Source organism: Urocampus carinirostris, chromosome 12, assembly GCF_059441175.1.
Source record: "Urocampus carinirostris isolate Australia breed hairy pipefish chromosome 12, RoL_Ucar_1.0, whole genome shotgun sequence".
Taxonomy (NCBI): domain Eukaryota; kingdom Metazoa; phylum Chordata; class Actinopteri; order Syngnathiformes; family Syngnathidae; genus Urocampus; species Urocampus carinirostris.
Window position 1 is genome coordinate 3039577 of NC_142360.1, and position 27782 is coordinate 3067358.

General features: G+C 43.1%; 1 protein-coding gene across 3 annotated transcripts; it reads right to left on the reverse strand.

Annotated features, from left to right (window-relative positions):
* rxfp3.2b (relaxin family peptide receptor 3.2b) lies at positions 1-27731 on the reverse strand. Of its 3 annotated transcripts, none has more exons than XR_015852255.1 (2): positions 26251-27731; positions 1-73 (listed from the first exon to the last, which is right to left on the reverse strand). XR_015852255.1 is itself a non-coding variant. In XM_088350016.1 (1 exon), the coding sequence occupies exon 1, from the start codon at positions 27539-27541 to the stop codon at positions 26354-26356; it is 1188 nt and encodes a 395-aa protein (XP_088206142.1). In that variant the 5' UTR covers positions 27542-27731; the 3' UTR covers positions 25203-26353. The 3 variants fall into 3 exon arrangements, 1 of the variants encoding a protein (XP_088206142.1); XR_015852254.1 differs by lacking the exon at positions 1-73 and adding an exon at positions 7309-7463; XM_088350016.1 differs by lacking the exon at positions 1-73 and having other exon boundaries at positions 25203-27731.
* Between the last annotated feature and the right edge of the window lie 51 nt (positions 27732-27782).

Here is a 27782-nt window from a genome sequence, read left to right on the forward strand (position 1 = left end):
CCAATTCCGTCTGAAGCTGAAAAAGTCACCGTTGCAGGGACGTCACACCACCTCCTATGATGGCTTCCAGTTCCTGGGGGTTTAATTGAGAATCGATTTAATGGCGTGTTGTGGTTGATTTCTTCTTTAAGTGCAACTTTGTAGTTGTTCAAGATAGATTTTACAGCAAGTTCAGTTCCATATGGTACCGTTTAATTGAACAATTGCTTGTGCGGCATGTGGATTATGAGACACTAGGCAGACTTGAATGCTCAGCGTTAGACGTTTAAAATTTTGCTTGTATTTGTCATGATTACCGATATGCATCACCTGTGCCCGCTCCTTTGGCACCAACTGCCTCGGACTCTGATTGGCTCTCCTTCCCTATTTAAACCCATTCCTATCCGTCCCCTTTTGTCAGTCCGTCTGTGAACCTCAGTTAACACTAGCCAAGCCTTTTTTCGACCCTGACTCCCATCTGTTTTTGCTCCCGCCTGTCCCCCGGCTTCAACCCATTTTTGATCCTGACCACGTCTACTCTCCCGTCCCGGCTTTCGACCTCTTTTTGTCTCCGACCACGTCTACCCGCCTTTCCTGGCTTACGACTCGCTTACGACCCAGACCACGTTTTAGCTCTCCTGTCCTGTACTGACCCATTTTTACGTTCCCATCGCTCGCCACGGAAGCTCCACTTCCACGTTCAGAGCGACCTGCTTCCCGCGTCCAACAACCACTGGATCGTGGGCGCAACCCTTTCTCTTTCTTCCAATAAAACAGTATTCAGTGTGTTTTTTTCTGTTCTTTTTATTAAAAACTATAAATTCGACTATATGTGCAATAACTACTATGAAAATGATGTAATTTACTGAGTAAATTAAGAAGTCCTAACCTCGATATGTCACTATTTCCTACTATTGTGCAGTACAATACTTTTTGCGCCCATACGTCAATCGGAAAATTGAGTATTAAATTGATACTTGTGATACAATAAAATGTACACATTTCTCCAAAACAGATATATTTGAATAACAAGGCAAGAAAAAACAAAACAAAGACAAAATAGGACAGGAAAGCAAGGGACAAAACAAGAAAAGACAATACTACTTAAAACAAAAGATTACATAACAAGAAAAGACATGTGTGATGTTTGATTCTACTTTGATCAATACAAGACTCAACAAGATAAGACAAGACAGAAATTGAGGTCCAACACTAAAACAAAAACAAAAAAGGACAACAAAATTGTATTGAACACTTTAAAAACAAGTCAAAACAAAAGAAAACAAGACAAATAGTGATGTTCAATACTGCTTAAATTGAGACACATCATAACAGGGCAAGACAGAACAGATAGTACAATACTACTTAATGCAAGACAAGAAAAAAGACAAAACCAAATGAAACAAGACTGATGTTCAATACTACTTAAAATGACTATCGTATTTTCCGCACTATAAGGCGCACCTAAAAGCCTTTATTTTTTCCAAAAGCTGACCATGCGCCTTATAATACAGTGCGCCTTATTTATGGATCAATTTTAAAGTTGCAAAGTTTTCCAACTAACTTGCAGCCGCCGACTCGATTTTCCCCCGAACGCCAAGTAGTACGTCGTGTATGCTGGGATTTATTTACCGGCGTTTCATTGGCTAACCAATGTGTCAATTATCATTTGAATCGATCACTATTGGCTAAAGTTATTCGGAAGTCAAGGGGCGGATCCTTTTTATCATTTACAGGCTGCCATTGGCTTAAACGGCGAAACAAAGCCTGCAATTGGCCGAAAAAGATGAATGCGTATAGCATGTGGCTGACGCCATAGAGAAAGCATTTTTTTCTATTCTGTATTTGTAAATATTGTATTCTCCTGGATTCACAGATATAAGAGGACATTGCCTGCACATTATTATGAACACAACGACTTCGGTGAGCTATTCCGGGTTTTATATTGTCCCTGTATCTTGTTTCAGACTGAACTCGATGTTTCTGTGATAAGCGGTGCAGATAATGGATGGAATGGAGTGTCCATTTTTAAATTCAACTCAATTCCAAGTGTTTATTGTCATATGCACAGTAAAGTTGCGAGCGAAAAAGAAAATAGATACTAAGGAATGGTTATCATTTCTTGAATCCCAAGACTTTAACCTTCCGAATGATGGAACGATGCATTTGTGTGACATCATACGGACACCGCATACGCACGTGTTCTCGACAGGTATTTGCGTCTTTGCAAGCTTTCGGAATGTTAAGGGGGTAATCAGTTGGACTGAACTATCTGACTGTTTTGTCCACGTTCCCATTATAGCGCCTTATAATCCGGTGCGTCTTATGTATGTCAAAAATAGGACCAAAAAATATTTTTTCGGGGTGCGCCCTATAACCCGGTGCGCCTTATAGTGCGGAAAATACGGTAAACAGAATAAGATAATATAAAACAAATAGTGTCAGTCAGTCAGTCAGTCACATTTATTTATATAGCCCTTAATCACAAAAATGTCTCAAAGGACTGCACAGGATTACAAATACAAAATTGCACAGTTACCTGATCTTAAACCAGTGATGTTAAATACTACTACAAAGCAAAACCAGACAAAACAAATAATGATGTTCAACACTTCTTAAAACAAGACATGACAAGACAAATGTTTACAGTATGCTCAGTGATACTTAAAACAAAACAAAACAAGGCAGGACATGACAAAAACAAAAGAGTAACAGTGATGTTCAATACTACGTAGAACAAGACACGACAAAACAAGGAAAAACAAAAAGTGATGGTAACTACTACTTACTACTACTACTACTACTACTACTACTATGTTGAGGGTGATGAGCAGTTCTGCTTTTACGCCAAACATAACGTCTCGCATTGTTGCCAAAAAGTTTGAAGCTTGGGAAATCTTTTTGTATCCAAATCCAGCTTTAAACTTCTCCACAACAGTATCCCGGACCTGCCTGGTGTGTTCCTCGTTCTTCATGATGCTCTCTGCGCTTTAATCAGACCTCTGAGATTATGACAGTGCAGGTGCACTTTTACAGACACCTGATAACACACAGGTGGATTCCATTTATCATCGTTAGTCATTTAGATCAACATTGAATCATTCAGAGATCCTCACTGGACTTCTGGACAGAGTTTGCTGCCCCGAAAGTAAAGGGGCTGAATAATTTTGCACAACCAATTTTTTGTTTTTTATTTGTTGAAAACGTTTAAAACATCCAATAAAGTATGTTCCACTTCATGCTCGTGTCCCACTTATTGTTGATGCTTTACAAGAAATTACAGTTTTATATTTTTATCTTTGAAGACGGAAATGAGGCAAAAGGTCACAAAGTCCAACGGGGCCAAATAGTTTCGCAAGCCACTGTATATATGAATACGCACGTGTCTAGCCGCCCGTCGCCTAGACAATTACAATGTAGCCCATTGGAGAGGAAACAGAAGCCTTCTCATTTCAAGGGTCAGAATCTTTGCTGTGTTTGATGCTGTTTTTAACAAAGCCAACAGGGTAAGTAGGGTGGCTTTGCCATCACAACAAAGACATAAATGACAGGGGATGTTTTTTGTGTATGCGCATGAGCATTTAGAAGATACTTATTCACTTTTCGACATGTTGTTACATTGAAGGCTTGGACTCAGAATGACTACAAAATTAGTGCTATAGTCCTGAAAAATCTCCAATTTTTACAAAAAGTTACAATCCTGGACGTTTTTTTGTGTGTGAATTTCCCTGTGAGGATGAATAAAGTATCTTTCCATCTATCTATCTATCTATCTATCTATCTATCTATCTATCTATCTATCTATCTATCTATCTATCTATCTATCTATCTATCTATCTATCTATCTATCTATCTATCTATCTATCTATCTATCTATCTATCTATCTATCTATCTATCTATCTATCTATCTATCTATCTATCTATCTATCTATCTATCTATCTATCTATCTATCTATCTATCTATCTATCTATCTATCTATCTATCTATCTATCTATCTATCTATCTATCTATCTATCTATCAATCTGTCTGTCTGTCTGTCTGTCTGTCTATCTGTCTGTCCGTCCGTCTATCTGTCTGTCCGTCTGTCCGTCCGTCCGTCCGTCCGTCCGTCTGTCTGTCTGTCTATCTATGTTTTTTTAGTCTTTAGTGGCACTGAGTGCAATCTTTTAAATCCAAAATGTGAATCTAAATCATCATCATGTATTACTGTATTGATGACAATTCAGTCACACATTTCTCTGAAATTCCACGCATTGTTCTGTATGATCCAAAATGTCTAACCAGGACTGATACAAGACAATCTACAATTTGCTTCCAAAGCAACTTCTTGAGCCATGAGAAATTTCACACTTAAATTGCAACTAACCATTTATTTTGTCGGGATATACAAAAAAGCAACTTATATTTACGTTCCCGAAAACTAATCCCATATTCTAACCATGTCTTGGACACATTGCTAATTATCACCTCCAAGATAATCGTCAAAGTGTCCTTGGGCAAGACACTAACCCCTAATGCCCTCGATAAGCAGGCGCCTTGCATGGCTGAAGCCGCTGTCGGTGCGTGTGTGTATGAGTGGGTAAGTGTGAAATACATTGTAAAGCTCTTCAGTGACTTGAAAAGCGCTATAGAAATGCAGTCCACTCACTCACTTATGTGTATATATATATATATATATATATATATATATATATATATATTGCATATTGGACGCGGGTGCTTGGCAGCCTTTTCAAGAGGAACATGCTTTTGAGGTGAGGCCAGGGGGCTCCTACTCTTCTGTGTTTTCACAGATCGGTATTGCTAAGTGACATTTTTGGTTTCCCCTAGCTGAATTTGAATAGGGTCACATGACGAGGCAGCTACGGTTGATTGATTAAACATGGTCGAGCCTGCCGTCAAATAAATGCGCCTTAACGGAGACAAAAAAGCGCTTACTTACGTGGAGGGGATTTATTAAGTAACAATTTCAATGTTATCTAATGTAGTGGAGTAAAAGTACTGTTATTTCTTCACAAATTTACTCAAGTAAAGACAAAAGTATAGGGATTTAAAAATATTTCTCAAAACTTACCCACGTAAATGTAACGGAGTAAATGTACTCAGTTACTACCCATCTCCGTGTATATATATGGGTATACATGTGTATATTTGTTTTTGTTTTGTAAAAGGGTGGGAGGTAATAAGATCCGCTTCTGCCCTCTCCTTTCTAAATATGTATTTTGTATTTCTCTTCCTTTGTTTTCTGGTTTATGTAGCTTCCTCATTTTTTTTTTATTTTACATATTTTTGTTTTGAGGAATTGACAAATATCAGGAAGCATTGCAGTACTTGTAATGCATGTTCAGAATGAATGACAACAACAATATAAAACTGATCCAAAACTAGACAATACAGATCAATCTAAACCCAGTTCTTGACGTTTAGCTGCCACTTATTTGATGCCGGCATCGTCATGGCAACTAGAGAAACTTTCGTCAGCCATTGTGTCCCATCGAACAGGTTCAAGGCTACAGAAACAGTGCAATGTGACTTTGGGTCAACACATGCTGCTCTTTTCAAATTCAGTACTCACAAAGATCGGTGCCACATGGACGGTGATGAGGGTCAGCCATCTCCGGGCAGTGGGCAGGGGACACCCTGAACTGGTTGCCAGCCAATCGCAGGGGCACACAGGAACAGACAACTCATTCGCTCATTCACACCTAGGGACAATTTGGACCGGCCAATTCACCTGAAATGCATGTTTTTGGAACGTGGGAGGAAACCGGAGTGCCCGGAAGAAACCCACGCAAGCACGGGAAGAACATTCAAACTCATACAAACATGAGATGAGATGTTTTTTGAAGTCCTCGCGGATAAATTGCGTTAAGTGAGGCCAATAAAATGTATCCAACACAGTAAAGTGAAATCATTTAAAGGTGGGGGGCCGTATCTCAGGGTCTACTTGAGATAGTAATTATAAACTTGAAAATGTCACGGTTGCCATGGCGCCCAATTGGCCCCGCCCGTTTGGCGCCAGCTGCGGCTTGTTGACAGATTGGCTCCCTGTCAGTGTCTAAACTCTGTCCTGTCAGTCCCGTTTTGTCGGTCCATCTGCAAATCTCTGTTTTTACCACGGCAGCCCTTTTTCGCTTTTTTGCTCCTGTTTGTCTCCCACTACGATCCGTTTTGATCTCGACATCATCTGCTCTCCCGTTTCGATCTTGACAACGTCTGCTCTCCCGTTTCGATCTTGACAACGTCTGCTCTCCCGCCCAGAGTAATGATCCGTTTTTGATCATGACCAAGTCTACTCTTGTTTACGATCCCGACCACCTTTTTGCTCTTCTCTCCCGGATACTGACCTGTTTTTCCGTTCCCGACACCGCCATCGCTCGCCACGGAAGTCTCACTTCCGTGTTCAGAGCGACTTGCTTCCCTCGTCCAGCAATCCCCGGATCGTGGGCGCAACTCTTTCCCTTTCTTCTAATAAAACTTGCGAGAAACGCTATGCGAGTGGGGCAGATGTGATTATTATTGTTAGAAAATAAACACACAAAGCCACCAACCTCGCAGCAGGGGACCACCAACCTCGCATCCTTTTCAACCTGCTGCTGTCAGGGAAAAGACTGAGTCTGAGTCAAAGAGCCAGATCCAGAAGGACCGATTCTTCTATCAGTCTGTCAATACTAAACCTTCTCCCTGCCATACCTCCTCCCCCCCGTCTGCCAAAACAATGCAAAACTACTCTATTGTAGGGATTTTTCTGGCTTTAATTTTGAAAATCGTTAGGATTGAAACGAATAATTCTTTACTGCTATCAGTAAACGAATTTGCCTCTAGGTGTTGCTTGTGCGACACCATAATTCCTTTTTTCTCTGAAGGATGCTAGAATTTCTTACACAAAAATAATGACATTATTACTTTGAGTTATCTGTGTTCCGATATGAATTACTAGTCCCGAGAAACGGATTCCATGAACCAGCCCAGTTGAAATAGAACACACGATTTATTACACAGAGAATTAAAGATAGGAAAAAAAGGGAGGGGAAGGCGCAAGGGATTATGGGAGTTTTCGACCGCAAAGTGTGAAAGTTACTAGCACAAAAAGAAAGTTTCCTTCTATATTTCTTGTCAATTTGTGGATATTCCCTTGTACAGAAAAAAACGCTCATTCCCAAGAACCAGCAACCGTCCTCTTGCTTGTTGTTGCTCCTTATGGTCACAACATATGGCCCATGTGGTGATATCAAGGTCGTAGTGCCTGTGTGAAGAGGTCCACTTGCAATGAGCTGCAGATACCATACAATCTGCGGGCGACAAGCCTAGGACGCAGCCATAAAGAAGAATCATCTGCACCCACCTGGAGGAGAGAACCGTAGCTCCACTGTGGGGGTCCTGGCAGCAACGGCTTGGTTATTTGAGTGGTTGTGGAAGGTAGAAATAAGAGGGGAGAGGACCCATCTGAGCATCCCGGGTAGGTAGAGGACTGGAGGATGCTGCTTGGGAGGGTGGGATGGAATCCCACTTGAGAAGACAGAGCTATGCCCTTGCACAATAGTATTGCCCTTTACACATTAGTTAACTGCTGTTCAAACCTCATATTGTTAGAATATGATATAATGAAATTGTGAATGTATTTAATTGCTGTTAAAAGTGTTGATAAAAACTCATATTGTTGGGATATGATATAATGAAATTGTGTGTTTAACTGCTGTTAAAAATGTCGAAAAAATTGTTAAAACGTCATATTGTCAGATATAACGAAATTGTGAATATGCTTAATTGCTGTTAGGATTGTAGAGAAAAATTGTTCAAACCTCACATTGTTTATTTGCTGTTAATAGGGTCAATAAGATTGTTCAACCACCCCCAAAAAAACACTTGCAATGAGCCAGGGAGGAGATAAAGAAATTGAGCTATTGACAGCTACTCCTTTTATATGGGCCAGGGATGCTCGACCAGATCATGCCTCCTTGGGCATGTCACTATCACATGTATTGGGAACACCTGTGCTCAGGTTTTTGTCGCCAACAGCCAGGACAGCTGATTGGCGCACCCTGTACATTTAAATCCCCAGCTTCCGGTAACACTTTGTCTGATTGTACTCATGCTACCTGTTACATCTCAGTAAGCCCGTACCTCTGACTCTTTGGCTGCTCCCTGTTTTCTTCTGATTGATCTCCGTTGCCGACCTGTTTCTGTAATCTGCCCTGCCCGTCTGACTCCTGAACTCTTTTCCGAACACTACGATTACGCCCGTCCGTGACCATTCCCGCCAAGCCTTCACCCGCCTGTCAAGTTCTGTCAATCCGCCAACCAACAGATCGAAGAATCCCACCTTGTCATTTCCTTCCTTTCAATAAAACCAAGAAACGAGCGCAAGTGATCTCAGTCTCCCTTTCGGTCTGTCTGACAGAACAATCAGACCACATCATGAGATCAGAACACGTTTCTCCGAAGGAAGAACCAAGAAATTCGGAGCCTCCTTCCGCTCTACAATAGCTACAATGGACCGAGAGTGCCGTACAGAAGTCCGCAAGTGACGTCGCCACACTACTACAACAAGTCCAACAGCAACAAGGTCTTCTGCAACAGCAAAGTCTTGCTACAGAACCAACAGCAGGTAGCGAGCCTGTCTGAGAAGCTGTCAAAATTACTGACGTCACCATTTCCGCATTCCGTCAACCCATCTCCGAGTCCACAAACACTACCGCCGAGTCTTCCATTGCCTACCTCGCATGTCTCCGAAGCAGCAGAACCCCATGTGGGTGCACCCGAAAAGTTTTGCGCCGAACCTACACAAGTCCGTGCCTTCCTCGTAAACTGTTGACTCATTTTTGATCTCCAACCCCGAAATTTTCGATCCGAGGGAACCAAGGTAGCGTTTGTCATTAACCGCATGACTGGGAGAGCTCGGCTTTGGGGTACCGCTGAGTTTGAACGAGGATCGGTGGCATGTTTCTCGTTTGCACTATTCTCCCAGGAGATCCTGAAAGTATTCGATACTGGGTCTGCCTCGTCTGACGCATCCCGCTCCCTGCTTAACATTCGCGAAGAAAAACGTTCGGTCGCCAATTACTCCATTGAACACTCGCTAGCCAGTGTAATTGGAATGCAGAAGCGTTAGTGGACGCTTATCTCCACAGTTTGGCCGATTACTTGAAGGACGAATTGGTGTCCCATACTCCGCCTTCTGCCCTCGACGAAGCCATTGTACTGACGGCGCGAATTGACCGTCGGGTCCAAGCACGGGTCCGATCCCCGATGACAGTTACTCACGAAGCCATGGAGATTAATCGGGCAGCGCTATCGGCCGAAGAGTGCCGGCGGGGGGTTTCTGAGGGACTTTGTATTGCGGCGGCAAAGGGCATCGAATCTCAACGGGGGGCTCGTCGGAAAACGGAGGCGTCCGATTGAGTTCTGCCCTTATCCCGTCCTCTAAAACTTCTCGACCTTCCCTCGAGGTGCATCTCTTGATTGCTGGTACCCAACAGAGACTTTGCGCGCTAGTGGATTCCGGGGCCGAAGCTAACATTTTGGACCTCTCCCTCGCCCACAAACTCAAGATTCCATTGAATTCCCTCGCTACTCCTATCACCGCCCGAGCACTGGATGGCCGTCTTCTGGGCACAGTTAACCATGTTACCGAACCAATGGAGATGAGACTTTCTGAGAGAGCAAATTCGGTTACACCTGCTCCCATCCCCCGGCCAGCCACTCGTTTTGGGCCATCCATGGCTGGTACGGCACAACCCTCACTTTGATTGGCGTTTGAGTGGGGCGTCGAGTGCCATCAAACCTGTCTACGTTTTGCATATCACCCCGACCCGTGGCTTCCAAGTCTCCTCCTGACGTGTCCAAGGTCCCTGCCTGCTATCACCAGCTACGGGAAGTCTTCAGCAAAGCCAAGGCCACTTCCCTTCCTCCACATCGCCCCTATGACTGTGCTATCGACCTTCTGCCTGGCTCTAGTCCCCCGCGGGGTCGTCTCTGTTCCCTTTCTGCACCCGAAAGACAGTCCATGGAGGAATACATCTCGGAGGCCTTGGCAGCCGGAATAATTCAGCCATCCTCTTTCCTGGCTGGAGCAGGTTTTTTCTTTGTTGGCAAGAAAGATGTTTCCTTACGACCATGCATTGACTACAGTTCTTGGGTTTCGCCAAACTATAGCACGATAGCGGATCCCCTGACGGCTCTCACAAGCCCCAAGGAAACTTTCCGATGGTCTCCTGCGGCCGACAAAGCATTCTCTGCCCTCAAGACTCGATTTTCGACGGCGCCCATCCTCCAAGTACCTGACCCGGGGCGTCAGCTTGTTGTTGAAGTGGATGCCTCGGACGTTGGTGTTGGGGCTGTTCTCTCCCAAAGGTCAGCCGAGGATCAAAAGATGCACTCCTGTGCATTCTTTTCACGTCGCTTATTACCCGCCAAACGCAATTATGACGTGGGGGATCGTGAGCTGCTAGCAATAAAATTGGCCCTTGAGGAATGGCGCCACTGGCTGGAAGGGGTGCCAGTTCCATTCCTAGTTTGGACTGACCACAAGAATCTTGAATACATCCGTCCTGCTAAACGTTTGAACCCGAGACAATACCACTGGTCACTCTTCTTCACCCGTTTCAACTTCACCCTTTCCTACCGCCCCGGGTCCCGCAATGTCAAGCCAGATGCCCTCTCTCGCCAGTTTCAAAAGGAGGACAATCATTCCCAGGGTCCGACAGCCATCCTTCCTGAGTCCCGGTTACTGGCCACTCTTACCTGGGACATTGAGGACCAGGTCAGGGAGGCCCTCTAAGACCAAACAGGCCCCAGTACTTGTCCAGAGAGGCGGCTATTCGTCCCGGAAGCCCTACGGTCGGAGGTCCTTCAATGGGGGCACGACCCTCACCTCTCCTGTCACCTGGGTGCTACCCGCACTAGCAACTTCCTGGCCCGGCATTTCTGGTGGCCCTCATTGGCTAAGGACATTCAGGAGTACATCGGGGCTTGCCAAACCTGTGCCCGGCAGAAGACTTCGAATCGACCCCCTGCCGGATTGTTTCAGCCATTACCAGTCCCCAGCCGTCCTTGGTCCCACATGTCCTTGGACTTTGTTACTGGGCTGCCTGCCTTGGAAGGGAGTACAACCATTTTGACGATTGTGGATCGGTTCAGCAAAAAGGTCCACTTCGTGGCCTTGCCCAAACTTCCGTCCGCCAACGAGACGGCGCAGGTGGTCCAACTGCATGTCTTCCGCCTCCATGGAATCCCAAAAGACATTGTTTCAGACCGAGGTCCCCAATTTGCCTTGGGATTTTGGAAAGAGTTCTGCCGTCTCCTGGGGGCCTCGGTCAGTCTCTCGTCCGGGTTCCATCTGCAATCTAATGGCCAATCTGAACGTCTCAATCAGGAACTGGAGACGGCTCTCCGCTTCCTGGTTTCCCGTGAACCTCTTTCCTGGGTGCAACAGCTGGTATGGGTGGAATACGCCCAAAACTCCCTTGTCTGCTCCTCCACTGGCATGTCTCCCTTCCAGTGCGTCTATGGCTACCAGCCACCCTTGTTCCCCAACCAAGAGGAAGAGGTTTCCTATCCGTCGGCTCTTGCAAATGCCCGCCGCTGTCGTTGCACTTGGGCTCAGGCACGGGCTGCTCTTCTTCGGGCCGTCCAAAGTTATTCAAAGGGGGCTTACCGAAGAAGAATTACGGCCCGACATACCAGGTGGGCCAGCAAGTATGGTTGTCCTCCAAGGACCTTCCACACCAGGTGGAGTCAAAGAAGTTGCCCCCCCGATTCCCGGGACCGTTTCCGGTGGACAAAATTATTAGTCCTTCGGCAGTCCGCCTGCGCCTGCCCAGCACCATGAGGGTTCACCCGACGTTTCATATTTCCCGCATTAAGCCTGTCCGCCAGAGCCCTCTGGTACCTGAAGAACCTCCCCCCCAGCCCCTCGCTTCCTGGATGGTGACCCCATCTAGACCGTGCGACGTCTGCTCCGCTATCGTCGTAGAGGACGCGGTCTCCAATATCTCGTGGACTGGGAGGGATACGGCCCGGAGGAACGATCATGGATCTCCACCCCGCAGATCCTGGATGGCTCGCTCATCTCCGAGTTCCACCGCCAGTATCCAGATCAACCTGCTCCTCGCCGAGGTCGTCCTAGGGGTGTCCGACCAATGACTACATTCTCCGGGTCCATCATCGACTACACCGCCTGAAGATGACGATGGAGCATCGGTCCGCTCAGAGGAGTTCTAACTGGCCAGACTGTCGGATTATGTTCCTGCATGTCGGATTATACTTTTGCCTGTTGGTTTACTCTTGCCTGTCGGATTATTTTTATTTTTATTTTTATGGGGACTTCTGGAGCCGTCCCTTGAGGGGGGGGTGGGGGTTTCTGTCACTATCACATGTATTGGGAACACCTGTGCTCAGGTTTTTGGCGCCAACAGCACGGACAGCTATTTGGCGCACTCTGTACATTTAAATCCCCAGCTTCCAGTAACACTTTGTCTGATTGTATTCATGCTACCTGTTGCCTTCAGCTCAGTAAGCCCGTACCTCTGACTCTTTGCCTGCTCCCTGTTTTCTTCTGATTGATCTCCGTTGCTGACCCGTTTCTGTAATCTGCCCTGCCCGTCTGACTCCTGAACTCTTTTCCGAACACTACGATTACGCCTGTCCATTCCCGCCAAGCCTTCACCCGCCTGTCAAGTTCCGTCAATCCGCCAACCAACGGATCGAAGAATCCCACCTTGTCATTTCCTTCCTTTCAATAAAACCAAGAAACGAGCGCAAGTAATTTCAGTCTTACTTTCGTCCTGTCTGACAGGGCATGGTCTCAGATATCTTTGACCACCAGTATCGGATGACAGTGTTTGAAGTTGCTAATATTGTTAGAAAGCCAAAGAAGTTAGAAATTTGCGTAGTAATCTGTACTTGAGAATTTCCCTCCAATCGACATAATTACCTATTGTGAGAACATTATTTTATCAATTCGTTGCCTTGAATGTTTTAATTACATTTAAAACTTCATTTTATCAGATTTAATTATTGTACATGGTGAGTCTGTTCCATTAATTCCAAAGAGAGTTGTTTGAAACAAAGAATGTCGTCATTCAAGTCATTTTTGTGCTGGGCTTATTTGCTCTACATTATTTAAATTCCAGCTTTGCTTTGTACATGTTTTATCCTCAACCTTATATATTTTTAAACTTTTAAACACATACTTTTTTTTTAACTTGCTGTACTGTGCCTTCTTTATTGCATGTTTGCACGCAAGGAAGTAATTTCCTCTGTGCTACATGTTTAACATATAGCATATTTAACAATAAAGTTTAAGTTGAAATTGAAAACCCAATGTAAATAAAAATACAACATGCATCAGCCCTTCAGGCAAATCTTAACAGCCACCCTGGACATGGTCTTAGTCGTCGAATTTATTGATTTTCCCTGTTTACAATATGTCATCCAACTTTTGCGCGAGTTTAAGCCCCACCTATCATTAGAAAATACTCAAAAATTAACTTTTTTCAAGATCGACCAAGAAAAACACCCACTTGTTTCGCCCCTTCCTTTTAATTTGAGGCCTGGATCTCGATGTAAAGTTTTTTAATAATTACAATTTTATCTTATCAGAGCAGCTGTTTTGGGTATTCTTGGATGCTAATTGTTTTTTCTGTGGTTGTTGTTTGAAAATCATATCCTTTGATTACCAACCGTCTTATCTGTAACACTTTTAATGAAAATTATATTAGCCGCAAATGCTAATTTAGGACGAAAATGTTCTTGTTCGTGAAATAAACAACAGAGGCCAATAAATTGGAGCTTTAAATTTAAGTGTGGGATTGCTTTCCCTTTTAGTTGATTATTTTTGTTGCTGACACCCCTTGAACCGGCCTTAATGAAATGGATATCGGGTGCACATGCTAATTTGTGACAAAGAAAGTCCTTGTTCATGAAAGAAACACAGCCTCAAAATCAAACCTCTAAAAAAGTTAACTTTTTTTTCTTTTTCTTTTTTTTACTTGCGTATCACATTCGACCCAAATCTTTCCTTCCGAACACATGTTAAGAATATTACTAGAACATCTTTGCAATGTAGCGAATATGGGCAGTAAAAAATTATTCTAACAAACAGTTTATTGACCAATTGAATCAAAGAGCCGAGTTTATTCTTTTCAAAACTCGCCTTTTTGGAGCACCACATACGTTTTTAGATCATGATGTCGAAAAAACAGATGAAAAACTTTGTTTAGTTATTCTGAAGGGTGGCTACACACATTTTAGGTGAATTCTTTTGACCGTTTTGATCGTTCAATATACTTCAATCAAGACACACACACTCTTGGATTTATGGACTTTTCTTTTACTAATCATCTACTGAAGAAGCTTGAATAGAACGCAAAACAATAATAACAAAATAATACAAAACAACTACAAGTTGAGAACTTAAACCGCCACCATTCGAATGGACAACATTGGCTTGATTATTATTTATTGTATTTTGATAGAATTCCTCATTTTACGTCACACCAATACAAATACCTAACAAACACGAGAATTTCTGCGAAGTTCTTCTTTGATAAAGATGATGGCCCAGTCTTTAGGTCCTTGGCTGTAGAGTGATGAGGAATCATGGTAGGCTCGAGAGCCGGTTGGGACGAGGACCACAGGATACAAGGTTTTGAAGCAGAGGTTGACTGCTGATGGCTTGAGGTTTTTCTGAGGTTGCTGGCTTTGTCCCACTGGTTTGGCTGCTAGCTTGATCAAGCTTGGCTGCTGACTTGACAGACAGAGATGGCCGGATCCTGTACGCATGTTTGATGTTACTGTACACACGGTCCAGTGTTTTTTCCCCTGGTTTCTCAGTCCACGTATTGAGTGAATTTGGGAAGTACAGTCCTTAAGCATGCCTGATTAAAGTCGTCGGCGACAATAAAAGTTCCGTCGGGGTGTGCAAGCTGCTGTTTATTGATAGCAGCGGGCAGGAGATTTAGTGTTATGCTAACATTAGCATCCGGTGGAACGTAAACAGCAATTACAATGACCACAGCTCTCTCGGTAGATAGAAGGGTCTACACGATACTGCTAGAAACTCTATATCGAGTGAGCAGTATGTGGCTGTTATTGCAGTGCATAGTCCCCCACTCCTGTTTTTACCGGAGTCCCTGTCTCGGTCGTGCCGGTGTAGCGTGCGTCCCGCTAGTTGGACTGCGGCGTCGGGGAAGCCCAGACTCCGTGATGACAAAAATATTGCAACTTCGGACGAAGCTGTTGGTGGCGATCCGCCGCTCAAATTCACTAATTTTGTGGACGGTGGATCTTGCATTGGTCAGGAACATGCTCGGAAGCGGCTGGTCTGTTGTAGTAGCCTTCTTAGCCTAGGCCCGAGCAGCAGCCTTGTTTTTACTTTTGCTCCCTGTGCCGTCTCCGTCGTTGACGGCAGGCAGATCACTCAGGGAGATCTCGGTGGTCACTGTATATCCCTTGGGATGTTGTGGATGTTGTTGTTGTTGTGAAAGGAGTCAAAGGGAAAATATGAGGGATAAAAGAACACTAAAAACAAAAAGACGAACTGGAGAGCCTGAAGCCGCTGCACTCGCGCGCGCCGCCATCTTGACTATTGCAATTGAGTAGTATACAGTGTTCTCATCCCTGCGTCCTAGACACATCATTTTTGCTGGGGACGCATCGTGTCAAATCAACGTGCGTCCCTGGGACGCAACTTTTTTGACACAAAATTTAACAAAGATTTACCGCACTCCAAACTTTTTGTCAGGCAGATCCACCATTGTTGTTTTGGTCTCGCGGTTCGAGTTTTCGTCTGCACGCCGATCTCGGCAAACATGATCTCGTTGCTTCGACATTACGTCATAGTTGTGTTGGTTGTCGTTGAGTGAATGTTAAGTATGTCTCCGAAAAAACAGTTAGTATTAGGTGAAAATCAACACAAAATTGCTAATTCTTCAGTGTCAGTAATAATGCAAAACGTAATGCAGAAACTGATAACAACGGCAATAATTCCGGCACGAAAAAACGGCAGAGAAATTATTCGGAAGATCGCGAAGGCAAGAAAAACATGTGTGTTGAAGCGAACGATTCGACGAAAGAAAATAAACAAAAGAATACTCCTAGCAAGAAAATGGCTTTTCTGCCAAAATGGACTAAATTATATTCCTGGTTACGCTATGAGGAGGATAATAATGCATTGGACCTTGAGAAGGCATTACAACTGTGGTGGGACAGCAAACCACGAAGAATTTATGAACTGAAAAATCTGAAGTGATCATTGCTTTGTATTACCAATTAACTGTGATGATTGGTTGACAGATTGGCTCCCTGTCAGTATTATTATTTTGTATAATGTACAATATTGTGAAGTGAAAAATCTGAAGTGATAACTGCTTTGTATTACCAATTAACTGTGATGATTAAAACAGAATGAAAATATGGATTAATATAATTATTTCAGCCATATTATTTTGTATAATGTACAATATTGTTGTGGACTGAAAAATTGATAACAGATTTGTATTACCAATAAACTGTGACGATTAAAGCTGAATTAATGCATTGATTTATATTACATATTTGTCGCCAATTTACAATTTCAACCTCGATAACTTTAAATTTTGGGGACCCATAGATCTCTGTTGGGACCCATAGATTTTTGAGCATGCGAGTCCCCCGGGACCCATCACTTAGGTCGCAGGAGAGGTAAAATCAACACTGAGTATAATATTGGTTTTAAATAATTAAGTCATTTTGTGCATAATTTTACATAATAATTAGCAATATATCATAAAGCATTATTATATTAGCATATACCTTAACAATACAATTGATGAAAAGGGTAAGATCTTGAGCCCGGCCCGAACCCGGCCCGAATTTACGTCAGGCTGGCCGGGCTTCGAGGTTGATACAAGTAATTATTTAAATAAAGAAAATGGTTAAAATGGTACAATTTTAAATGAGTAATTTTTGACATTAAAGAATGATTTAATTCATCCCTTGCTTGTTTCCCCCCTCCATTCCTTCAACTTGTGTGTTTACAAGATGTCTTCATAGTTGGCTAGACTTACACTAAACACCGATGGATACAATTGTGACATCCACTATATAGAGATAGATGCACTTAGCATATTCCCCGTGGGTGTAGGAAATTTAATGGAAATGTGCTGGAGAAATATAACAATGCGCTTAAGGTTTTAAATTTTCTTTCTTTTTTATTGTAGTTTTCGTGTGTATCACTGTGTTTGTTATGGGGCAGAAATGTACCCAGGAAGAGGGAAACTGTGGGTGCAAACAATCAATCGGAAAGCTCAACTGTGTATTCAAATTGAAATGGAATTCTTATTCTCTTTCTCTTGAACTCTCCCAGCCGCTCTCAATTTCTTTCTCTTTTTCTCTTCTCTATGAGTGTGAGAAAATTAGTGCGTGTCCACAAAGAGAGATTTTTTTTCTACAATGTGGCCCCCGAGCTCAAAGTAGTTTGACACCTCGGGACTGAGACCTTAATCGCATAATTTTGCGGGGTTTCGCAATCGGAACAAGCACTATAGCCCGGCGTTGTTGGGCTTGGCATTCCAGGGCATTCTTCTTTGGTTGGTGAAGTTCTTGGGGGTCGTAGTTTGTTGAAAAAGAGCCAGGGAGCCACTAGGAAGTGCCAAAGAGTCGTGTGGCAGCATGCAGCTCCAGAACCGCTTGTACACAGAAGCAGATTTTTATTTTATTTTTGTAGGTATTTATTGGGGGTACCTTGACACCCGACCTAGCTAAAAGCACTTGCAGATGCCTAAAGTTTAATGAAATGAAATGAAATGAAAATGAAATGATCTGCATTTATATAGCGCTTTTCAAGTCGATGACTTCCCAAAGCGCTTTACAATGTGCTCCACATTTCCCAATAACGGCCTTGCAGACATGTAAGGCACTAACCTGCTTATTGGGGGTATTAGGGGTTCAGTGTCTTACCCAAGGACACTTCGACATGTAACACGGATGGAGCAGAGATTCGAACCGGGATCCCTTGATCCCAAGACGAGCGCTCTACCTCCTGAGCTACTGCCGCTTAACTGTGAACATTTTCACAAAAATCGGTTCAGCCATTTAGAAGCCTATAAGCCACAAACGAACACGTACACGTGCCGATCAGGATTTATACACGTAAGATTCGGAAAATATTCAATGTCTAATCAGATTTATCAAGTAATCCACTGAAATATTTTTAGGTTATATCCTAGAGCATCCTAGAGGAATGCCCTACTGATAATTATTGGGCTAAAAAGTTGGGTATTTCCTGAGTAATATTTTAGACCAAAGTTTGGAAAGACTGTTCAAAAAATAAGCCTTGTTTCTAACCAAAACATCTGATTTCTCGTGTCTTTGAGAGTTTTGCCCACAGAAATACCAACTCAAAATCCGTTTGCCAAGCAAAACTGGGCCGACTTCTCCAAAATTAAATACCAGATGCCAAGAAAATAGGTCGAGTCCCCATTCCCTGAAAGAAATGGATATTGCTTTTCAGCTTGGCCAAATATACTTAAAATATACCAGGCTAAAAACCATATCTCCTCCATGCAGTCCAGTAGTTTTCTAATTTTCTCAGGTCAGTGCCTTTCACCCTTCCCCGACATTAGCATGGCTTTACCTCTAGGAATTAATCAAATTCCTTTATCCATTCATTTCCTCAAGCCTTTGTGGACACGCACTAATTTTCTCACAACATGTATGTTTTAGGAAAGTGGGAAAAGGAAAGTGCCACAGGTGATTATGCAAAAGCTGGTACCATGCATTACCATTATTATTTTTGGTGGTTGGTGCAACAAAAGAAGAAGTCATACGTGAGTAGCATCACAATGCCCATGAGGATTTTCTTGTTTCTGCATAAAATAACAAAGTAGTGCAAATTTAATGAAATGCTGACAGGTTGTTGGAGCTCTGGTCGTATTTCTTGGCAGGGACTGGGTCTCGGATGGCCAAACAATAACAACACCAAGTTTTATTTGTGGTTTTCATTTAAACGATAATTGTTTTTTTCTTTTTTACCACCTGGACATGCTCACTTGATGTTCCGAAAAAGTCCATGGTTCAATGTGCAGTCGGTGCAAACTGTTTTCGCGGGTGGACCAAGGTGAAAGGGAAGCAGGACATGACTCAGGGGTGCTTAAAATAAGGATGGTATTTAAAAACCAAAGTAGCAGACAAAGGCAGCACGGCGGCGCAGTGGTTAGCGCTTGTGCGGCACAGTTCATGTCATGGGAACCTGTCGTGTGTTCAAATCCAGCTCCAGACTTCCTGTGCGGAGTTTGTATGTTCTCCCCGTGCTTGCGTGGGTTTCCTCCGGGCACTCCGGTTTCCTCCCACACTCCAAAAACATGCATTTCAGGTGAATTGGCCGGTGCAATTTGTCCCTAGGTATGAATGAGCTAACAAGTTGTCTGTCCCTGTGTGCCCTGCGATTGGCTGGCAACCAGTTCAGGGTGTCCCCTGTCCACTGCCCGGAGATGGCTGGGATGGGCTCCCCCGCGACCCTAATGAAGATAAGCTAATGAGACGAGATGAGATGAGTAGCAAACAAACATCGCGTCACAAAACAAATATCAAAACCAGAAACAAAGATCAACCCTGAAATGGAAATAAAGTAACAAACAGAATGAGATGACCACTAAAGGACCCAGGTGGAGCCTTTCACTGGCATGCCAGGTTTGCGTTTTTGTTTGATTTTGGATTCTTGTTCGGATGTTTTGTTTTTGGTTTAGTGGCCACTTGTTACTTTGCTCCTGGAATTTCTCTCTCCAGTTTGGAATTTGTCAGGTTTGATTTTGTTCGGACATGTCATTTATTGTCAATTTGCACCTTCTTTTGATATTAAATACCTTCCCTCTTTTTAAACACGTCTTTTGTCTCTGTTCCTCCTTTCCCTTTATTGAGTCTACCCGCAAAGCATAACACATAACACATTTTTTATTTTATTCTTCCCTATTTTTTAAAGGGACAGTGTGTATCATTTTATCACTGTCACTATAATGTTTTGTGTCGCAACTAAAAACAAGTGCTAAATATCTGAAGAGTGTCATGATTACTGATGTGAAGCACCTGTGCCTGCTCTTTTGGCGCCAACTGCATCGGACTCTGATTGGCTCCTTGTCCCTATTCAAACCCACTCTTTTCTGTCACCTGTTGTCAGTCCATCTGCGAACCTCATTTTACTCTAGGCAAGCTTGTTGACCCTGACTCACTCTTGTTTTTGCTCTCGTCTGTTTCCCGGCTTCGACCCGTTTTTTTATCTTGACCACGTTTACTCTCCTCTCCTGGCTTTCGACTCGTTGCTGATCCCGACCACGTTTTTTGCTCTCCTGTCCCGGCTACTGACCCGTTTTCTCTGTTCCCGACACCGCCATCGCTCGCCACGGAAGTGCCACTTCAGCGTTCAGACCGACCTGCTTCACGCGACCAGCTATCACCGATCACTGGATCGTGTGTGCAATCCTTTCCTTTCTTCCCAGTAAAACTAAGAGAAACGTAACGCAATTGGGTCCTGTCTCCGTTCTGGTCCTGACAAAGAGATCAAATAGCCCCATTTTTCTTATTTATTTTGCAAAGCCTTTCGCAGGTTTTTTTTGTTTTTTGTTTTAGGGGTACTCTTAACAGGAAGATGGCGGACAATTATTTCAGCTCCCTCTCGGTGAGACTCATGAAATGAAAAAGTATTTAAAAACACACTGTCCCTTTAAGTTTAATATATATATAATTTTCTTTACTTTTTTTCCTAGAAACTTCTCTTATCTTGCTGAACATTTCAGTAGATAAACTAACAAAAAATCAACATAAGAATGATAACAAGCAAATTGCGCCTTTATTTTATGACTTGCTCGAGGAAAAACACAGATAGAAACAATTAAATTGTGAAACTGTTACATGAAACCACCACCCTGTTTAACAGACACAAAGACATCTGCTTTTTATCAAGCAATTGTGATCAACTTTACGGACATGTTTGAATTAACACGGGTGACTTACACAATTTTCAAATCAACTTATTTAAAAGTTTACATTAACAAACTTTGTCCAACTATGAATGGTACACTTTTGTTTTTTTTTCCTATGCCGTGTAAAATAATGTATATAATCAGATGTTAACATCATGTAGGTTTGAGGCTTTACTGATAAAGGTAGTTCAACAATTTTGTGTACACAATTATATGTTTCTCTTTTAAACGTGCCATTTAGAAATCCTATTATTTCCATGTGAGGAAGAACCCATTTCATCACCTGTCATTGGTTAAAAAATTACAGCACAGTGCTCTCAATTGACAAATACCGACTCCAATTTTGGGGTCATGTGACATTTTCAAGGAGAGCCCTTAAAGGGCAAAACAGCCACCAGGGACCTTGACATTATGCACAATTTTCTACAGTATGTCTGTTGGATTGTTAGTTTATTAGGTAGTTAGTGTTCGGGTCTTGTGTACACCTGCCCGAAAGTGAAGATCTGTGGTTTTACGGGGTGGTGGACCCAGGTGGGGGAAGCAGGAAGTGTAGGCAGGGGTGCACACAATAAGCGATGGTATTTAATAACAAAAGGAGGTACAAAGTGACAAACAAACTAGGGTTTATGGATCAACAAAATTTTCAAACGAACCCAAATCTGACAAAGTCTAAACCAGAAACAAAAACAAAAACTGGAAATGGAAAATGCAAGGAATAAAGTAACAAACGAACACATGTTTACTAAACCACTAACAAAATATCCGAACAGGAACAAAAGCAAAGAGACTTGGCATGGCAGTGGAAACAGAATAATTTTGGTTCCTGTCCCTCGGCCGCTTCCTAGTCTCTAGTCCTGACGGCGAGAAGGCTCCTCAGCCTGGTTTTCTCTCTTGGCGGTGAGTAGCAAGGACCTTCAACCGTCACGTTTCTGCAGCCTCCATTTCCTGCTTCCTCCAAATGGGTCCATCACCCCCAAAACGTAACAGTTAGTTAGCTAGTAAGTTAGTTGATTCATTTGTTCATTCATCCTTTAATTTGTTGGTTAGCTAATTGGGTGACTGAATTTTGGGATTTTTTTCCCTCGTAATTGCAAAAGCTTGAAACGTAGACCTTGCAACAGTCAAAAGAGGTAAACACTCAAGTATCTTGTATCACATTTATATTTAAGCGAAAATTATTATTGGGCAGTTTTGGAGGATGACACTATGTATTAGATGTCAAGGTTAGGTACTATCTAAGTTAAGTTGCAGTTTTCGATTTGTTCTTCGTCCCAATAATGTTTACTCGCTGTAATTGTGGCTTGTTTTAATCCATGCACAGATTTAGGTTATTTTAAAACAGATGATCCTCTCATTCTATTTATTTTAAAATTCTTTGTTCCGATTACAGTGGACCCCCTGGATACAGTGCCCCCACCTTAATGATGTTTTCACATTACAATAGGAAATAAGACGTTTTTTACAGCTCCTTGTTACACTATCTTTGTTTCAGTGATGCTAAAGGGAGAAGCAAAAACATGATAACAACCGAAACAAAGCCACTGGCTCTAATGAATCGACGGTCGGGACAATTATTAATAATCATGTAACTAAAGCAATACTGTAGCTTCATTTTAAAATCTGTTAAATCTTAATTTGCTGTCTTCTTCCACCTCTGCTTCCACCCACTAACTCTGATGTACCAGCTCAGGTTACGTCACACTAAAAGTAATAAAGTTGCATTTCCCTCTACATATCTATTCTAGATGTTATTGAATTATTTACATATATGTCATACATAACTTGTAATTAGCTGAAGGCATCAGCTAATTACCTGAGAAAGGTTTATAAATTGTTATTAAGGGGTCTGGCGTAAACCAAATGCTCCACAAATGAATTAATTCACTTAAATTTTCAGCTCAGTATCATCTATAGTTAGCTCAGAATCTTTTAATTATCTTAAAAGTGCAATGATTATGTTATCACCATAGAATTCATGCCTGCTGCCTCTGGTGCAAAGTCAAACTGCAGCCCCTGTAGGTTCATGATGAAAAATAAAAGTTAAAACTGTAAATAATGCAATTCATCTTTAAACGTGAAACAACTTACACACCCAGAAAACCAGAGGCGATTTTACGTTTTTCATTTCACTTTATAGCCATGTCCATCCATCCATCCATCCATCCATCCATCCATTATCTGGACCGCTTATCCTCAGTAGGGTCGCGGGGGTGCTGGAGCCCATCCCAGCCATCTCCGGGTAGTGAGCAGGGGACACCCTGAACTGGTTGCCAGCCAGTCGCAGGCGCACACAGGGACAGACAATTCGCTCGGTCATTCACACCTAGGGACAATTTGGACATGCATGTTTTTGGAATGTGGGAGGAAAACGGAGTGACCGGAGGAAACCTACGCAAGCACGGGGAGAACCTGCAAACTGACGGTAGCTGGATTTGAACCCATGACCTCAGAACTGTGCCGCACACTCGCTAACCACTGCGCCGCCGTGCTGCCCTTTATAGCCATGTAACATGTGAAAATGAATTATGATAGCATTTTTATGAAAACATTTCGCGAAAGGCTTCTTTTTTATCTTAAAAGACGTTTTTATCAATTTAATTTTCATTTGAGGACTGTTTTTATTGTTCATTTTCCTTTTTTGAACTTGAATTATGGCCCTCTTGGGCTTCCATAATAACATACTCTTACCGTAATACACCGGAGCCGCCACAGACTCCGCCACTATACTACAAGTGATACTATGCAGCAAGTGATACTCGCCGAGAGAAAGGGGTGGGGAGCAAGAGATGTGCTAGGAACCAAGTGGACTGAACCATTTTAAGGCAGGGAAGTATTTCAGACGCTGCGTTGTTCACATTTCATTACATTTTAGATTGCGGTTTTTCTACTTAGGCCTGCACTGTCCTTCATTGATTTAAAGATTTTTTTTAACTACTATAATTTTTTAGGCTGCTTGGGTTGAATTGGGGGCTGGTTATACCCATGGCATCAACCTCAAACCATCCTTTCCTTTGACAGGGTTCATACACATTTTCATGGCCTGTCAAAAGCCAGATCAGGATCAGGACCCAAACGCGTGACGTTCTCACACAAGCTTTTTATTTTACAGGAAATGGGGAGTCATGCAGGTTAGGCAGCGGACTGACGTGGAAAGACAGGATTGCCCGAATTGATATCGAACAGATGGGGTCGATACCGGACAGGAAGGGACAGACAGGGTAGATAATGAATCAGGATATTGAAAATAAACAGGACAAACTAGACGGGAATGAAAACTGGAGAAAATAATAAGCAGGACGAAAATAGACGGAAACTAAACTGAAAACCGATAGTAAACAGGACAAAATAAAGGGGAAGAATACCGTACAGGAAATACCAACAGGGACAGGACCGAGTCGAAACCCACATCTTGCGGGGCAAAAGTTCGTAGACGGACTGACAAAGTAAGAGAGAGCGCATTGAGCTTAAAAAGATGGAAAGCCAATCTGTTAATGAGCCGCAGCTGGCGCCACACGGGTGGGCCGAATTGGGCGCCATGGCAGCCATGACATGGCCAAATTCCAGCACTTTCGAAGCCAATTATCGAATTTCTCCAGAACAATTAAAACAAATCTGAGGTGAATCATGAATTTTGCAGAGCCCAAAATATATCTGGGATATTTAATCATGCGTGTGCATTTATAAAGACAAATTATTTTTTTAACCTTGAGTTTTTTGCGTGCATATTTCTCTTGGCGAAAAATGACGATGTAGTTTACATTTTCAGTCGCAGGAAGTTTTTCCTGTTATAATTTACCTTAATTTATTTGCATGACCAATAATAAATGTCCATAATTGATACATAATCCTACCTATACACATTCCATAGTACCCTATTTAGGTGTAGCATACACCTGTCCCGTAAGGTGCGATGCCATTTTACAAGGCAATGCCAAACAAACTAATGCCGGGTGCCGTTAATCTCGAGGGAAGAAATGCAATGTCTAATCCACCCAAGAGCAGTGTCGATGTCATTTTTCAGTTGACTTATTGAGAAACATGGCAACAATTTCAAACATTTACAAGCACTTCACCCAAAGTTTAAGCACTATACAATCTTTGAAAACACAGTAAAATTCAAGCATTTTCAAGGATTTTAAGCACCTGAAGTAACCCTCAGTCATGAGCATTTCCTCGCGGACTGTGAAAATCATCTTACATTACATTTCTCCACTCGCAATGTGTCGGGTGTTAAGTGAGAATTACATGGCAGGACCCTGCAGATGAGCGGCCGAGGGCGCGTCCCTCGGAATTTCATTCATGTTTGACATGGATACATATTCATGATTACATTCCACAGGGGGGGACATAGCTAGAAGCGACTTGCGCAGAGGGACAAACAGACGGGGGGAGAAAACGTAGCAGTGGTTATATAACAGGGCAAAGTCTTGGAGGAAACCGTGAAAGTGGGTCATGTCCCTCTGCATTGGGCATGATTATGGACTGAATACAAACAACGTGGACCCCTGGGGTACGCTGTCCTCGCTTTATGAAGTTTTCATTTTAAGTGTGGAATAACGGTGGTAGGAACGATACATCCATCCAACCATCCATTATCTGCACCGCTTATCCTCTCTCTCTCTCTCTCTCTCTCTCTCTCTCTCTCTCTCTCTCTCTATATATATATATATATATATATATATATATATATATATATAAAATCTGCACAAAAATTAAGCTCAAACTAAATATTATAAGTCACAAAAGTGGTTGGATATTTTCAATAGACAACGTAAATTTTAAACACAATACCAACATAAAATTAAGGTATTTAATGTCCTTCAAATTCCGATTCATCATCAGATAAAGCAAAAAATAGTTCCCCTCACTGTGCGTTTTTGGTTTTATTGATATCTTTCTGGACTGCTATTTGTTTTGTCCATTCACTAACATTCTTCACTGGTACTGCAAAATGAAATAAGAGTGAATGCCTTTTCGCACGTCATCTATCAACATCAATGATCTAAATCAATGGTGATCCAGTGCTTTTGATTCAGTGCTCACACCGTCGCAACCCGATTTCAATTCCTGTTGCATCAAATGTTTGTGATCAGTGTTATTTTTGGACTGATACTGCTGCAAAATACATTCATATTTTGACTCAAACTTTCAGTTCTTTTTCTTCCATAAAATGTTTGAGGCGTTTACATGAATAAATACGGTAGTTTATTTGATTGTTTATATTTTGGGAACTGTGGGTTTTGAAGGTATCAGCTAATGATCATTGGTTTCTATTCCCCGCTATATGACAATTTCACTTTGCAATTCCCACCTCAGACCGGATTAATGTCGTATCCCGGGGGTCTGATGTAGAAGTGTTGGCATTTTCAATCTGGATGGAATTCGTCTGTCCGTGTCCCTCGTATAAAACATTTTTACACGTCCATTTGGACCAGTACCATAACCCCAGGCGCTTCCGCCACTTTTCCTTTGCGCCGTAACAGCAAAGCCAAACCCCTGAAGGACGGCGTAGTACGAAGAACAATCTCTTTGAGTCCTGCCCGGAATTCACGTCTAATCAGGCAGTAGAGCACCGGATTGAGGCAACTGTTTGTATGCGCCAGGCACACGGTCAGCGGGAAGGCATAAGCTTGCGCGTTATAGAATGCCTTGCTGAAGGGCACCAGGTCAAACTTGATAAGAACCCCCCAGAGGGTCAACGCTTGATTGGGGAGCCAGCACAAAAAGAAAGACAGGACCACAATCACGATGGATTTGGTGACCTTGGAGCGACGGTTTTGACGACTTTCCATTTCCGGGCCGGCGGCGCCTGAAACTCGGCGGCTGAGCACCAGACGCAATAGGAGAAGGTAGCAGACGGTGATGACGATGAGAGGGATGAGGAAACCCAGAAGGACTTTTTGCAGATGGTATAAACCCAACAGAAGTTGAGGGTCCCAGTTGACGGTCTCTGGAAAACGCACCAGGCAGAGTTCTTCGTCCGATACTTGGGCAGTTGTGGAGTACATAGCATGGGGCAAGGTCACCAGGAGAGAAACAGCCCAGATTCCGAGACTGGTCCACTTGGCCTGGTTAGCCGCCGCCTTTCTGCTGTGCATCTTAAGGGCCGACGATATGGAAAAGTATCGTGCCACGCTCATGGCGGTGAGGAAAAAAACGCTAGCGTACATGTTCATCGTAGTTACCGAACTGATGATCTTGCACATGACCCTTCCGAAAGGCCAACGAAAGTCCAGAGCTGTGTCCACCGCCCAAAAGGGGAGCGTCAACACAAACTGCAAGTCTGTGATAGCCAAACCCATCACGAAACAATTTATGGACGATTGCTTCTGTCTGTAACGCGAGTGCAGCAGGTATAGCGCTAGGACGTTGCCTACCAATCCAAGAGCGCACACCACCGAGTACACGCAGGCGATCATTACCCGGACCACCAAGCTAGAGGTGTCCCCTTGGAATTCCGAGCCCGATTCTCTGGCCAGAAGCTGCAACCAGCAGTGTAACGACAGGTTCCCGCCTGAGCTGTCGCTACAGTTTGCGCCGTTGTCCTCAAGCAGCATCTGTTGCTCGCACAGCTCCGGAGTTTGGACTCCGGTCTCGTTCATATCCGAGTATTGGGTCACATTCCCCAAAAGTTGGAATCAGAAAGCAGTTTTCCCTGCATCATGTGTGTCCTGTTCCTATATAATCCTCCTGCTGTGATGATCTTCGTCCCTTCCTCCTCTTAATCTTTTACTCACCGCTAAGCGCGTTTTGCTATCGCCTGCCGCCTCGCAACAGCTCTCTAGGACTGCTGCTGCTCTACTCCTCAGCAGCCGTGCGATGAGGGAGAAGTCATGCTCTGAT